Source organism: Podarcis melisellensis (assembly GCF_964234715.1).
Source record: "Podarcis melisellensis genome assembly, chromosome: 8".
Classification (NCBI taxonomy): Eukaryota; Metazoa; Chordata; class Lepidosauria; order Squamata; family Lacertidae; genus Podarcis; species Podarcis melisellensis.
The window spans coordinates 71,100,739-71,116,618 of NC_138540.1; the positions used below are offsets into that span (position 1 = coordinate 71,100,739).

A 15,880-nucleotide genomic window follows, 5' to 3' on the forward strand; every position below is an offset into this window, starting at 1 on the left:
CTGCCCTTCTTAGTTTCACATGGATGCTTCTTCTCCAGGGATTTGTGCTAATGTGTGGATTGCAGAAGTTCAGCAGGAGAGGGAAGGGTGGCTGCTTTTGCAGTGTTGCAACAAGAGCTCTCACACATGCTCTGAAATCACCACAGTTGCTCAAGCTCTAGGGAGTTTCCCAAGACATTTGTAGCAAGCCGGCACATAAAAGTGTGCTGCTTTTTAAAGCTGGGATTTGTCAGAATGTTGCTGCTCATACAACTCAATGAGATGTCATTAACGTAGCATCAAAGCAGCACTGTGGATTGGGGCAGGGGGTTACAGAAGCCCCCTCCCCCATCTCACACACAACACTTCATCAAACCTAAATGGAGATAAGTCTGCTTTCGTTCCTTACTGCATTAAGGACGCTAGCAGCCAGTTAGTCTAGACAAAGCAAGGAAGATGGATAATTATTTTTAAAGCAGAAGTTTCTGAACTACAATTCCTATCGTCCCTGATAGGATGTGGTCGAAAGGAAAGCAAGAGTTGTAAGCATGTGCTGTGTGAAGACAAACTTTCTTTTGTCTGTCCTGAATCTTCCAACATTCAGCTTCATTTGTTGTCCCCGAGTTCTACTGTAATGAGAAAGGGAGAAAATCTTTTCTTTATCCACTTTCTCCGTGCCACACATAATTTTATATGGTTCCATGTCTCCTCTTCTCTGAACTAAAAAGCTTCAATTTTCTTATTTTTTCCTTATAGGGGAAGCTAAACTAGAGGAACCTAAGCTGTGTACAGATGACCGACTCCCTGGGGGGTGGGGTGGCATGCACTGTATGTGTGCCTCTGCTTCTTTGCATGTTTGCTTATCAGGCATGGCCAAACTTGGCCCTCCAGCTGTTTTGGGACTACAATTCCCATCATCCCTGACCACTGGTCCTGTTAGCTAGGGATGATGGGAGTTGTAGTCCTAAAACAGCCGGAGGGCCAAGTTTGGCCATGTCTGGCTGATATGAAAGATTGAACCCCAGAATCAGAATAGGTGTGTCAGCTGAAGGTGATGATACATCTTGGAGGCTTGCTAAAGCTGCACCCTGTGGGAGACCTTCTTTGGAAGTGTGCCCCATTTGTATAGTCTGACCTAAAATGCCTTGGGGTGTTTCCACTGAGGATTTCCTGTAGCAACATTCATGTTCAAAACTCATGCCTGCACTCATGCACTCAGGCATGAAGTAAGAGGAAAGATTTCTGATGAAAGTGCTTGACTATACAACCATGAAGACTAATATGCATGGCTGACATCATGTAAAGGGCTGGCTGAGTATTACCTGATGACTAAAACCCCTCACTAACAGCCCAGTAACAAGAAGTGGTTTGCATGCGACAATCTTAGAATTTATTTCTTAAGAAATCACAAAAGTTTGCTGAACGGATGCACTCGGGACAGCTGCACTCTAGTATGCTTGTGAGCAGCTGAGCCACAACCCCAAATGTGTTAGATCTACTTATGTGCTACAACTATTTATAGATGTCCTCTAGCGTGTGATTGTTGTTCTGGGGCGGAGCTGGAACTGCAGCCAACTGTCTGGTGTGTGAAACTTCCTCAGAAACCAGGGTTGAGGCCGCACTTGGCTGTGTTATATCTGAAAGGCACTGTCAGACACTGATAGTGCAGCACGTTGTACTCCTAGTTAGGGGAGCAGTTTGGTAAGCCATTCGGTACGTTGGGCAGTAGAGACAACCTTCCACCAATGCTAGTTAAACAAATCAAATGCAGTTTCTTAAATGAGATTAAACGTTATTAGAGCAGGCAAATCTCACATTTCAGGAGCGACTTGAGCCATCAACACCAAAAGGTTTTGGGTAAAAATTTATTTTACATACTGAACATTGCCACTAACTGAATATTCAATGCAAGACTTTTTATTTACAAGGGGCGGGGTCTGGTAGTCTAGTTGGCCAGTTAACTCATCTGCAATCCTGGAAGAAAGGAGTTGCCAAGCTGCAAGTCAGAGCTGGGGCGTAAGTTCAGCTCCATGCAGCTGAGTTGGGAACTTTTGCAAAGTCCAGCTATTCATCTCCATGGCAGGCTCCAATTTTCACTACTGACAGTGGAAACTGATGCAGACAGAAACATGACAACCGGCCTAGGTGAACAAGGGAGTCACCGGGCATCAGATTCTCCAGCATCTGCCTTAGCTGGACACTCACAAGTTAGGCCTAACGACGATTTGAACAGCAACATCCTTGGAATACAGAACATTAAATTACAGGGACTACGAGGAAATGCAACAGCAGTTATGGTGGGGGTCTTCCTAAGTTAGCCAAGTGTTCTAAGTGCAGTAGGCTTGGCCCTGGACATCACATCATGAACCTCAGGGCAAATGGGCAGGAGACAGTAAATACTTTGACCAAGATTCAATCATACTGAAAACAAAGATCCTACTGGAAAAGCAAGAAAGGGTTCAATGTGACGGTAATGGGATTGTCCGCTGGAGTCTGAAAAAGCCAGGCTCATTCACGCTGCTCCATCTTCACCTTGGGGGGCCTCAAGAAGGTTCTGTTTTTCTTCTCTTTCTTCCCTTTTGTATTTGCCTGGAAATTTCTCCAGCTGTCCACACGTCCATCCCGACTTTCCTACGTATGAGGAAGATGAGAGTGTAAACAAGAAGCAAGTGCCATGACGCCAGAGTGTCCTTTCCTGTTTATATCAAAAGGGAAGCGTTTCCTGAGACACCTTTTAAGGAGCGCAAGTCACCAGAAGGAGGGAAAGGGCTTCAAAGCACTAAAAGGGTGAGTTGGTGGAAGAGGTTTTGTAGTAGTCTGTCTTAGTAGCAACAGCTAGGGCTTGTGGGAAGAACAGAAAAGCCATATAACAAGCAGGGGGAATGTATGGGGAGGAACCACAGCTCAGTGCCAGAGCACATGCTCTCAAGTGAAAGGCTCTAGTTTCAGTACATGCTATCTCAAGTTAACAGGATTTCAGCTACCAGGGATGGGAAAGGGGCATCAGGCTAAGAGTTTGGAAGGCCACTGCCAGACATGACAGCTTCAAATGCAAAAGAAAAACTAAACTATACATTTTGGGGGGCACCCTGGTGGGTGTTCCGAAGCTTCTAGAATTAATATCTGAATCTGCAGGGAATGCTGGGAGTATCCAGAACATAGCTGTGCACTTTGGTAAAAAGGTCAGGGTGTGCAGGTAGGCATGCATACATGCATATGTATAATAACCCTTTCAACACAAGCCTTGCAGCACAATCCTAAGCACATTTGCTCACAAGTCTGACTGAATTCAGTAGGACCTACTAGAGAATAAGTGCGCTTTGAGATTAGACTGCTAAAATGCTGATAGGACAGCCAAAGCTGCAAATAATAATTACCTCAAAATTCTTCTGCCACTCTCGCTCACGCTTGGCTTTCTCTTGAGCCTCTATTTCTTCTTCTCTTTGCCGCTTCCTAGAATAAGAGCCAAGGAGAAAAATTAGCATTGCATTCCCTGTGAGTAAAATGGTACAGTGGTACCTCGGGTTACATAGCTTTGGGTTACACACTCCGCTAACCCAGAAATAGTGCTTCAGGTTAAGAACTTTGCTTCAGGATAAGTACAGAAATCAGGCTCCGATGGCGCGGCAGCAGGAGGCCCCATTAGCTAAAGTGGTGCTTCAGGTTAAGGACAGTTTCAGGTTAAGAACGGACCTCCGGAACGAAATAAGTACTTAACCCGAGGTACCACTGTACTGGGGAATGGGGGCCAGGACTAGATTAAGGATCAGCGTTGGTCAGCAAGGAGACAGGACGAGTTAAGGGAGATCAGCTGTATGTTTCCCTCGACAAGGATACAGGAGACAGAACAGATGGGAGAAATCTGGGAAAGGAATCCTATTTGTGTATATGACTCCCATCATCCCTGGCCATTGGCCATGCTGGCTGGGGCGGGTGGAAGTCGAGAGCCCAACAACACCTGGAGAGTCAGAGATTCCTCAGTATATCCACATCTCTATGCTATGACCATCCATGTATCTCCTCACCACCTTTTAAATTTAAGTGTGTGCCTCTGAGAAGGAAACAGCATATTACCCATAACAACCCCTTGGTAGAGGACAGGGTACGAATTTAGAAAATATTACATTAGGCTTCTATATGGCAAGCCACCCACACTGTCTTGGATAAAGCCCTTTGGAACAGCTTGTTCCTGCTATAAGATGACACTTTTGAAAATGGGTTGAAATCTGGCGTATTTAACGCTTGCTGCAATGAAAAGGGCCTTGGGTGCAGAGTGCTGGGGCCCAAAATAAAATGCAGGACTTGGATCCGCCCAGAGGAGACGCACTTAGTACAAAAATAAACCTGGCTTCAGAGCAAAGAAAAGGACAGAAAGCACATTAACTGGATCTCTCAGCCTACAAGCCTTGCAAAACAAAGACTGCCACCTGGAGCTCCAATCTCGATATTACAATGCAAGAGCTCTTTTCTCATATACAGTACCTAAATTATGTATTTTCTCCTAGTTATCCTAGATTATTACTTTTTCCAGTACAGTGGTACCTCAGGTTACATACGCTTCAGGTTACACAATCCGCTAACCCAGAAACAGTGCTTCAGGTTAAGAACTTTGCTTCAGGGTGAGAACAGAAATCGGGGTCCGGCGGCACGGCGACAGCAGGAGGCCCCATTAGCTAAAGGGGTGCTTCAGGTTAAGAACAGTTTCAGGTTAAGAACGGACCTCTGGAATGAATTAAGTACTTAACCTTAGGTACCACTGTACATGAGACACACTGCAACCCACCTCATCACCTTGCAAATAACTTATGTAGTGAAGAAGAAGAAGAAGAAGAAGAAGAAGAAGAAGAAGAGTTTGGATTTGATATCCCGCTTTATCACTACCCTAAGGAGTCTCAAAGCGGCTAACATTTTCCTTTCCCTTCCTCCCCCACAACAAACACTCTGTGAGGTGAGTGAGGCTGAGAGACTTCAGAGAAGTGTGACCGGCCCAAGGTCACCCAGCAGCTGCATGTGGAGGAGCGGGGAAGCGAACCCGGTTCACCAGATTACGAGTCCACCGCTCTTAACCACTATACCACACTGGCTCTCAGCAATACTCTTTCTCCTACAAAACTTAAGTTTGCGGTATAAGTGGGCAGAGCACTGGTTTTGGGCACATATTAGGTGAATTCAAATCCCTGTCTCACAATACAGCTCAGAGGGCTGCATAAGACAAGTATTCAATCCCTTAATGTAACATACATCATGAGCTAAACAAAACATCTTGTGGCAACTTAAATAATAACAGATTTATTGTGGTATGGGCTCATGCATACAGGCATAGAATTATTTATTTTATAATAAATGCCAGTAAAAGACAATATTACAAGTCTGTGGTTACAAGTACAAGTAAAGGTTAAATTTATACAAGGTACCACAGTCACCATCAGCAATAGGTAGAAAAATGAATCCCAATCAAAACAATTTCCTAGTTTTGGCATATTTTATCTTGGAAGATTTCTGAACCACTCACATTATAGCATGCTATGCTATCACCTATTTACAGCTGATCAAAAATGGTCACCATGCCTGCCTTGTATACGTTTAAGCTTTCTGTAGAATTGTGTTGTATTTCTTGGCCATTTTTTTCAATTTCAAACACAAAGGTAGGTGTATGTGTGTGATATATATTTATATACCCACACAAGAAAAAAGTAAACTGAGGGTAACAGTTCATGCATCTGATGAAGTAGGTTCTAGACCACACATGCCTATTACCCAAACAATAAAATGTATTGGGGTTCTTTTTAAGGTGTCAAAAGCCTCTTTGTTATATTTCTTGCAACAGATTTAACATAGCTGTCTCTCTGGGAGCATGTGTAAAGCTGTTCATTGGGTTAAGCCAGAGGTCAGCAAACTTTTTCAGCAGGGGGCCACTCCACTGTCCCTCAGACCTTGTGGGGGACCGGGCTACACGCTGATTCCTGGACCATCCGCAAGCCGGATTTAGAAGGCGATTGGGCTGGATCCGGCCCCTGTGGCTTAGTTTGCCCACCCATGGGTTAAGCGTTATAAAAATGCTTAATAAAATAGCATTTCCCTCCCCCTAAGGCTACCTTTGGAAAACCGCAACTCAGATTTCAGGTGCTGCCTACATGCTCCACGATTCCTAACTACATGGGCTTCAAGAAAAGCAACACCAAACACAATACCCCACTGCTTCTCCTACCTTTCATGCATTTCTTTTGCTTCTCTTTCTTTCCTTTTAATTTCGAGTTCTGCAAAGAGCTTCATTGTCTGTTTGTACACCGCTTGTTTGAACTGTAAGAAACACAGGTTTAGCACTCATACCAAGGGCCCAGTTGCAATGTAACCTTTCATTTAATAACCCCTGGGCCTGGAAAAATGAAAAGCTTTATACAAAACTCCTTCCCCCACCCCCCTCCGCAGGACTGCATGCACACAAAAATGACACTGCAGCACACACTAGGTGGACACTTCAGAGGCCGGGGCTTAAAATACTACATCTTCTACCAACCCATCACGCCGCTAGCACATTCCAGTGTAATCTTTCAAATGTTTATACAAGACACCACCCTGTAGTAAAGTTCTTAAGAATGGAATTATTTTCGAGTTTGGGAAAGGTAACAGAGGCTGCAATCTCTGAGTAGACATGGTTAAGGCTATCCCATAAAACTGCAGTGAAAAGCAGTAAATCTCAGCACACGACAGTAAAATGAGGACGAAATAATGAAAAGGAAGGGACAGCGAGCAGGGACTTGGCAAATATATATATCTGTTGGGAATACTTCCATATTACCTGCTAGCCGAGGTTTCCCAAGCAGGTCACAGTATATTTAAAACACGGTGAAACAGACCGGGCCCAGCATCAGCCGTTTGAGACAGCTGTGGTACCCAAGCCACCTGACAGTGTCCCCACCTTCAAACCCTCCCCAGCACACCAAGTGGCTGGGTCTGAGTGAGCAGGTGGTAAGCATATTGACATTAAGGGAATAATGGCAACTAGGCCATACATATCAGGCCCCAGGTCTGGGAGTGCTGTCATTTAGATGTCCCTCAGGTAGCACTGTGGGGAAATTTAAATAGCAACAGCCTGGCTGTCCAGCACTCATAAAGTGATGTTGCATCCCACCAAGCCTACTGCAGGCCCACAAATGTAAGAGGGGACCCAAAAGGCACTCAAGAGACACTGAGGAGGTTTACAAGCCTCCAGCCTCAAAGCCTCAGATGTTCCAAGATGTGTATTGCCCCCAAATCATAAACCAACAAAGTACACCCCAGGCCTGGGAGAACCCAGCCCTGCCAACGAAGTATATCCTGCTAGTCAACTTACTACTTCTTGATCATCTTCTTCTATGTTGGTTGGCCTGCCTTCTTTCTTTAACTGTTTCTTTTTCTCTTTTGCCTAAAAAGGTATCACAGGTAAGGAGCACAGAAATCTTACAGAACTCTGAACTGCACTAGGCTTGTTAGCACTTCTGCGGCTCATTCTGACAGCCGTAAGGTCAATCAGCACAGGCACTGATGTCATGGGCCCTGAGTGAAAACAGATTTCCAAATTTGTTTACTTTTTACTGTCTGGATATCCAAGTTAAAAATATAAAAATGCAAGTACAAGGAGACATGATCAGCGATAATGCTCCAGGATTTTTTTTTTTTTAAAGAATAGTTTATAGTTATCCTGGCTAAAAGGAGGCTAGCTAAAAAGACTGCAAGTTGAACAGAAGTTGGACACTCTATAACTTTCTCCTACTTCCCACATATATGTCATTATGGTCAGGCCCTCTCAGTCCCAGGCCACCTCCAGCTTTTGGGACCCCTAGCCATAATAATAATAATTTAAAAATGATGACATATGTGGGGAGGGAGGTATAGAAAAGAGCCGGTGGTTGGTTGGCTTGATAGTCACCTGATCTTAAGAGAACATGCTGATCTGTCTAATCTTGTGCCATCAGAACTGATATATTTTTATTCATATCTCCAAGTTACAGTTCTTTAATGTGGCAAAATCTTTATCAGTTAACAAACAAACCATGTCTTTTACTACATCTCATCTCTTATTTGCTTAAAGATACATCTCTAACCTGAGAGTGTGTCACATCTGGGTGTGATGCACATTTTTAAAAATTCCAAACGCCAAAGAAATGAAAAGCATCTAAAATTCAGGCACAGGCCAAATGCATCCCCCCCACCCCACCCCTGGATTCACCCTGATTATGATACAGGATTCCAGTTCAGTCCCAAACGGTTTCCCATTTGCTTTTAACAGAGCTCATTTTCTAGCTCTGCAATATTCTGCTTTTGGGGTTGGTTGGAGACAAAGAAGAGTGAGGAATTTAGAGAAGGATGGAAAATTAGGCGGCATTCTAATCCCTCTCTAAGCTCCTCACCCATCACATACTCAAAGGTAAAGTGACACAGCAAGAATTCCATCTAATTCAACAGCAAGAATGTGAGCAATGTGGGAGCAAAGAGCTCTGAAGGGATATGGCCTAGCCAAACTAAAGCACTGAACGCATGAAAACGTTTAAACAATTTAACATAATCCACTCAAGCTCGTGTCTAGGATGGTATATGGCAGAAAGTATCATAATAAATCAATCTTATCTCCCATCAGCAAAAATGTTTCAGTTACATTTTTTCCCTAGCAGAATTTTAATAAGACAGCTTCAAAATAAGTTTAAATGATCTATTAGATTTCATCTGCATAATAATTAACATTTATCAAATTCCAAGCACCAATAGTTACATTTGGTATGCCTCCCTGTTCCCATTTCTAACATTTCAGTTCTAGTTATATTTGCAGAAAATCAAAATCATGGTTGAATAAAATACAGAAAAGCTCTGTTCTAACCTGAACTATGACGAGGAAACACTTTAGCTCCAAGCAAACATAAAACTGCACCCCCTCCCTAGGCATCAAGCTCAGTCGCTTAATCCCCTCCCTCAAATCAGAGGCTAGCTGTCACACACCCAGGGTACTTACAATGTGCTCTACATATTCCTTTCCAGCCTGTATCACGTCCAAGGCCCTCTTCTTTTGTTCCTGGTCCAGCAACAACTTGTATGCTTTGTCGACAGCTGACAAACCAAACATTTCTATCAGCACACTCAACATAACTTGAATGGTCTACACTGCTTATGCGATCAGAGCTTGAGAAAACACTAAGCCGTGTTTATTTCCAGAGATCCAACAGAGCAGCAGTAGGCAGCTCTCTTTCCAAGCTCTAGCATCAAACCCAACCACATTCATTTAGTGCAATGCTAGCATCTGGAGCTTTGGAAACACAGGAAAACCAGCGAGGTACCTTCAAATGCCTTCTGTGCCCTTTCAGGATCATCTTGGTTTTTGTCGGGATGCACCAATATGGATAACTGTAAAAGACAGAGTAAAAATGTACTTTTATCAAAAGGTGTGCTGTTAACACAGGGCTACCCATAACAGAATGGTCTGGATTGGCTTCTCTGCCTTGTTTATTAATAAAATGGCATCAAACATTCGCCACTCATTCTCCTCTTTTTGGAATAAGCCCTTCATCTGGATTCCCAGGCCTCCCCAATCTCAGCAAAGCAGCTGAGTAGATCAAATGAAGAAACCCACCCTGAATAACTACGGATTTGTGGACCTTAATACTGTGAATCTTTGTATAGATATTCAGTTAGGACAAACTAATTTCCTAGAGGGCCCTCAAATCTTGCTCCCCTGCAATTTATTCAAACTGTTAATAAAAAAACAACACCAAAGTGTTCACATCTGGGATTTCACAGTGCAAGACCAGGACTTGTTACCTGGTACAAAATTTGGCATTTTGAGAGTCTCAGCTTCAATTTCAAATAAAACAAAACAACAACACACAGCTTGCATACTATTTAGCTGGAAGAGAAAGCTTGCAAAAATGAGTAGTCTCTGATGCGACCTAAGTCAGAACTGAACTTCCAGTGCTCAAGGAATTAGAATGGCAGTGGGGATGATGGGGCTTCAGGGTTACTTGCACAGTCCCAATACATGACACATGGCACATCCCAAACCAATACAGTGGTACCTTGGTTCTCAAATGCCTTGGTACTCAAGCAACTTGGAACCCAAACACTGCAAACCTGGAAGTAAGTGTTCTGGTTTGCAAACGTTTTTCAGAAGCTGAACATGCTCCATTTTGAGCGTCACGCTTCTGATTTGAGTGCCACATTTCCTTTTTGAGTGTTACTCTGAGGTCTGTCTGGTTTTGCTATTTATTTAGCATTTTTTTTTTGCGGCTCTTTTTTGTTTTTGTGACTGTGTGGAACCCAGTTCAGCGACTGATTAATTGTGTGACTGCAGTACACAGTTTATTGCTTTCATTTTATGGATCAATGGTCTCGTTAGATAGTAAAATTCATGTTAAACTGCTGTTTTAGGGGTTGTTTTTAAAAGTCTGGAACAGATTAATCCATTTTGCATTACTTTCTATGGGAAAGCATGACTTGGTTTTGAAACGCTTTGGTTTTGGAACAGACTAAATTTGAGAACCAAGGTACCACTGTAGTAGTAAAAATAAATAAACTGTTAAATAACTAGTTCTCTAACAAATACTCTGGCTAGGCATGTGTATATGGACATACAGGATGCCTAGTAATCAGTAGGACATGAAACCAAATTTGGGTATAATTATGCCACCAAGAATACATTCTGGGAAAACAAACCCCAGGTTTTTCTAGAGGAAGCTCATATCCAGCTTCAAAGCCATTGTTGTTTCTCTGCAAATACTAGGGGAGAACACTTTTCCTCCTACTTCTGCCATATCCCTGCTAAATTGTCTTTGAAGGAGAAGTACTTTCCCCTCTCTTCACATGATTTGCTCCAAGGCTCTTTGTATTACAAAAATAACAACAGAGGCATGTACCTGACGGAATCTCTTCTTTATCTCCTCATCTGTAACTTCAGGGTCCAGCTGCAACACCTGGAAGAGACCAAAGTAACATCATCATAAGCAGCTACATTCTGAGCCTTTCTGCAATCTGGAAACTACATAAAACTTTCTTCAGCAGAAGGGTTACACTCCAGCAGATGAGGCTGTGATAGCATGTCATGCCAAAACTCATGCTCTTTCCCAAGCTTACATCTTTGGTTATGCAACTGGATCTAGGCCTGTGTGTGCCTAAATTAGCATTTTTTTTCTTTGGTACACAGACTGAGAAACTGACAGAAGTGGCTTCCTTGAAAGAGGACTGGCTCAGAAAATCCTATATACAAATAAACTCATTTTCCAGGTGATGACAGATATGTAGCCCACATCACCCATGTTTAAGAGGCAGACACCAGCAGGCTCAGAAAACAATGTTTGCAAAAATATAAAACCTTCGGTCAGGGGGCTTAGATGAAAAAGTCCCCAAACAGCCCAGTGACCATTGAATGTTCACTGGCTATGGATGTGTGTGTGTGTGTGTGTAAAACCAGGGCAGAGCAGAGAATGGAATGGAGTATCCTAGAAAACAGCATGGCTGGCAGGCGCAAATAATAAGATGTAATTAAAAAAAAAAGGTATAAGAGCATTTGCAGATGACGTGGTGATATCTGTAGAACCAATGGAGTCAATCCCAAAAGTATTACAAGAGATTTAAAAAACTGGAGATGTAGAAAGTCTTAAGATTAATAAAGACAAAAGCAAACTCATGGTAAAAAATATGAATGATGAGAGTTAAAATAAATTACAAGATGTGTCAGGTCTAAAGACTGGAAGGAAGGTTAAGTATCTAGGTGTATGGTTAACAGCAAATAATATAAATCTGCATAAAGATAATTATGTAAAAATATATTAAAAGAAATTTGCAAATTTAGGACAGAAAGAGGAGTAAGTCGAGTTATGAAATGTTAAAATGATTGTAAAACTATTGAAATGTGTATATCTGAAAATCATAAATAAAACATCTGAACAAGAGCACTCTACACTGCAACACTTTGTGGCAGGTACTCTTTGCAGGTGCAAACTCAAGAGACAAGTATGACATTGCAGCTTCCATCTGCCTTAAAGAAAGTGCTAGCTATGAACTGAGCATGACTGTCAATCACACAATAAAAAAATTAACAGCTGTAAAAAAAATCGTTTGAATGAAAATGTGCTTGGACTTACCTCAAATGGATTCAGATTGAAATAGGATGATCCAGGTCTAGTAAGCCTCTCAATCTGGTTTTTTGACGTTAGAACAGAGTCCCGCTTTTCTATTTGTTTCACCTGCAGAAATTAAACAGCCATCCATTATTAGAACTGTACATTACTAAAACATATGTTGAAAGGAACATCTGTAAATAAAGGTTATCTTCAGAGCCCAAGAGCAAAGCATCATTATGGGTTGGATTCAGAGATGCACTCAGGGAAGTGCTGCTCATGCTGGAAGGAGTGGAAAGCAATTTTGACTGATCCCTCCTCCTCCAGCAAGCCCCTGCCACCTGAACAGCTGCCCCGGAGGGTCAGGAGACCTTTGCAGCAACATGAGAGGCAGTATGGGGTACTTCAGGGAAAACTGGTACAAACTGTCTTCCCTGTCCCTTCCTCAAAACAAACTACATTGCTGGGGGAAAAAATATTTTCCAGATGTGTGAATAATTTATGGTGCATGCCAGAACCATATTTGTAGTGCAACAAGTTTCAAAATAAAGGAGATGGATACTGGTTTGTGAATTCAGTGATATAGTATAGGCTTTCTTTTGAGTGTATATATTATTATCATTATTTCATCCTGCTCTTACATGAGGTTCCAAGAAGTCTCCCATTAAAGGAGTTAACCAGGTGTACCATACCTGCTTGGCTTCTGCAATGTTACAGCATCAGGTGCTGCCAAATGACTAACTGAACCATGGTATAGACATTTATTATAATGAAGGCTGATATTCTCTGAATGACGATTTCTGTGCCCGATACCAGTTTCTGCATTTGCACATTGAAATCATATGGTACAATCCTGCACCAAGTGCGTGCCAGTACTCAAACATGTGGATCGGACTGTGAGGTATCAAATTCCAGAGGGCACACAACTGCAGCTGCATTAATTATTCCAGGTGTGCACCAACAACAGTTAGTCACTTAGAAGACTTTACACAGGATGGATACATTAAACCAGGCATCCCCAACCTTTGGCCCTCCATATGTTTTGGACTACAATTCCCATCATCCCTGATCACTGGTCCTGTTAGCTAGGGATGATGGGAGTTGTAATCCCCAAAACACCTGGAGGGCCGAGTATGCCTATGCCTGGGTTACAGGGAACATGTTACTCCCCTGTTAAAATAACTTCACTGGCGACTGGTCCATTTCTGGACACAGCTCAAAATAATAGTTCTGACCTAAGCCCTATTGGGCTTGGGCCCCAGGCTGCCATACAGACTGTGCTGATCTTCAAGCTGCTGCCAGGACAAATAATATTTTAACTGCTGCATTTACATACACAGAGATGTTATTTTAATTATCAGTTTTGTGCAACTTATGGTTATTATACTGTAATTTAATAAACAATGCTTTTAAATGTTGCAAACTGCCTCGGATCCCCCACTTGGGGAGAAAGGCAGGATGCAAGTAAATAACACCCAACAAGTCCTGCAGTGTGAGTCAATGTGTCTTATCCACAGGGTGGTGGGTTAGTGGTCCCAGATAAGCAGAAATAGGACTACAGCCACTTTTAAGAAAGCCCTGTAGTTAACAAAGTATGTGATGGCCACAGTATGCCCTTTTTAAATGTGTTGAGGGGTGTTATACTGGGTTGTGGTTGCTGCTGTTATTTTGATTATGCACTTTGCAGTTTTATATTCTGATTTTATCCTGCGAACCACCCTGAGACCTGAGGGTATAGGGTGGTATATAAATTCAATTAATACTGTAACAACAACTCCATGCATACAGCGCCGGATTTACATATAAGCTAAACAAGCTATACAGCTTAGGGCCCCACTCTCTTGGCGCCCCCCAAAAATGTAAAGGAAAAAAACCTGGATGTACATTTCCAAAATACAAGTTAAAAAAGAAATAAGACCTACATACAGCAACAGTCTTTTGTGTTGTGTAGCTCTTATGGTGCAAGTAATGGGCCCCGCCTGCTAGCCTGCTCCCTAAAATATCACTGGGTGCTCATTTCTATATATAGGGTGACTACATTCTGCATCATGGACTGGTTTCATGGCAACATGTGCAAATGGCTTTAGATATTTATTAGGTCCATAAATTACCATATAGCATATACAGTGGTACCTCTGGTTGCAAATGGGATCCATTCCAGAGGCCCGTTCGCAACCTGAAGAGCCCACAACCTGAAGTGCCATATCTGTGCAGGTGTGTGGTGTGATTTGGTGCTTGTGCGCATGCGTTAAGCGCGATTTAGCACTACTGTGCATGCGCAAGCAGCAAAACCCGGAAGTAACCCTTTCCAGTAGCACGGGATGCAACCTGAAAAAACGTAACGTGAAGCAAACATAACATGATGTATGACTGTATTCAACACAAAAACCTGCGACTATTTGTTGTTGACAAAGGACAGCTGGACATATAAAAGGCCCCATTACCTTCAATAGCTTTGGGTCTCATCAAACCTAAATCCGGCCCTGCACGCACACCAGATGAGAAATGGGTCCCTCTACCCCTTCCTTCACCATTAAAGACCCTCCCCGGGGTCTCTGCAAAAACACCAGATTGGCAACCCCAGGCAGCCATAGCCAGGACAGTCAGGGGGGGTTCAAGAGAGGCCCTGGAGAACCGCCGATGCTCTAGTCATGCACCCCGCAGTAACACCCATAAATGGGCCCCTCCGCCCCAGGGAGCGGGGGGGGGTGAGGTGGGAACGGCAGAGGGAAAGGCGCGTCCCTGCCGCCCTCGCGGGACAGGAGTCGCAGGGAGCCCCAAAGGAAGAGGCCAGGGAGGGAGGGAGAGCCTTGTGGATCTCCCCCCGCGGCCTAGCCAGGGCCAAGGCCCGAGGAGGGCGAGGGAAAGCGGGGGGCTCGAAGCGCAGGGGGGGAAAGGGGCCCAGGGACTCCGCACCTCTGTGTAGAAAGTGAGAAACGCCTCCTCGGCGCCGCGGCCCGCCTCTCGCTCCGCCGGGGTCGCCATCTCTCGCGCCACGTGACCCTCCGCTCGACCTTCCCACGTGATACGGACCCCCTTTCCCCTCCTCCTCGGCTGAAGCCGCCGACACGTGACCGGCAGCTACTCGCCTTGCCTCGGAGGGGACGGGAGGGGCTCTTAAAGGGCCAGTGCGCGGCTGCAGCAGCTGTCAGAGAGTCTTATGTCGCAGGTTTCTTGCCACCGGCAGCAGGTGTGCTGTAGCAACCAACGGGGCTAAGCGACATGGCAGCTTTCCCCCTCCCCCTCCACAAGGGATGTTGTTAGCCTGAGTTTATGGTCAGTTCTCCCTCTCTCCTTCCGCCTGCCTCACAACAACCCTGCATACACACACACATATTCCAAGTTTGGGGCAAGTACTCCTGGGTGAGAATCCTAGCAGAGAAAGTCACAAAATAGGCAGTGAAGTAGGGTGTGGAAATATAGGCTGTTAGCCCTTCCAAGTGAGTTCTAAAATGTCCCTCTTCCCACACGCAGGGAAAGGCCACACGTTTGGCAAGTTACAAATTGGTTTACTTACCACCAAACCCTTCAAAGGTCTGGTTATGTGCTTTTCCATACATCAGTCAGAAGCAGTAAAACCTTTTTATCGTTACAAAGTAGTGAAAGTTTCTAAATTATTGGTATAGGAACACAAGAAAGGCTGGTGAGAGCAATGTGGCTGAGATGGAGCAAACCAGCTCAAAGTTTTTCACACACTGAGTTCTCTGGTAGACTAAGAGGGGAGACAACACAAATGCTTTATTTGCCTATCTGCTCCCACCAAGCTAAGGGGAAGTGACATAGATAAGCCTGGCAAGACAACTTACTCTATGGTACTA

General features: G+C 43.8%; 1 protein-coding gene across 1 annotated transcript; it reads right to left on the bottom strand.

Moving 5' to 3' along the window:
- Nucleotides 1-1,830: 1,830 nt before the first annotated feature.
- Nucleotides 1,831-15,126, bottom strand: DNAJC8 (DnaJ heat shock protein family (Hsp40) member C8). Its single transcript, XM_081920931.1, has 9 exons — nt 14,979-15,126; nt 12,087-12,188; nt 10,860-10,916; nt 9,288-9,354; nt 8,966-9,060; nt 7,313-7,384; nt 6,188-6,279; nt 3,357-3,432; nt 1,831-2,610 (listed from the first exon to the last, which is right to left on the bottom strand). The coding sequence occupies exons 1-9, from the start codon at nt 15,045-15,047 to the stop codon at nt 2,488-2,490; spliced, it is 753 nt and encodes a 250-aa protein (XP_081777057.1). The 5' UTR covers nt 15,048-15,126; the 3' UTR covers nt 1,831-2,487.
- Nucleotides 15,127-15,880: the final 754 nt, after the last annotated feature.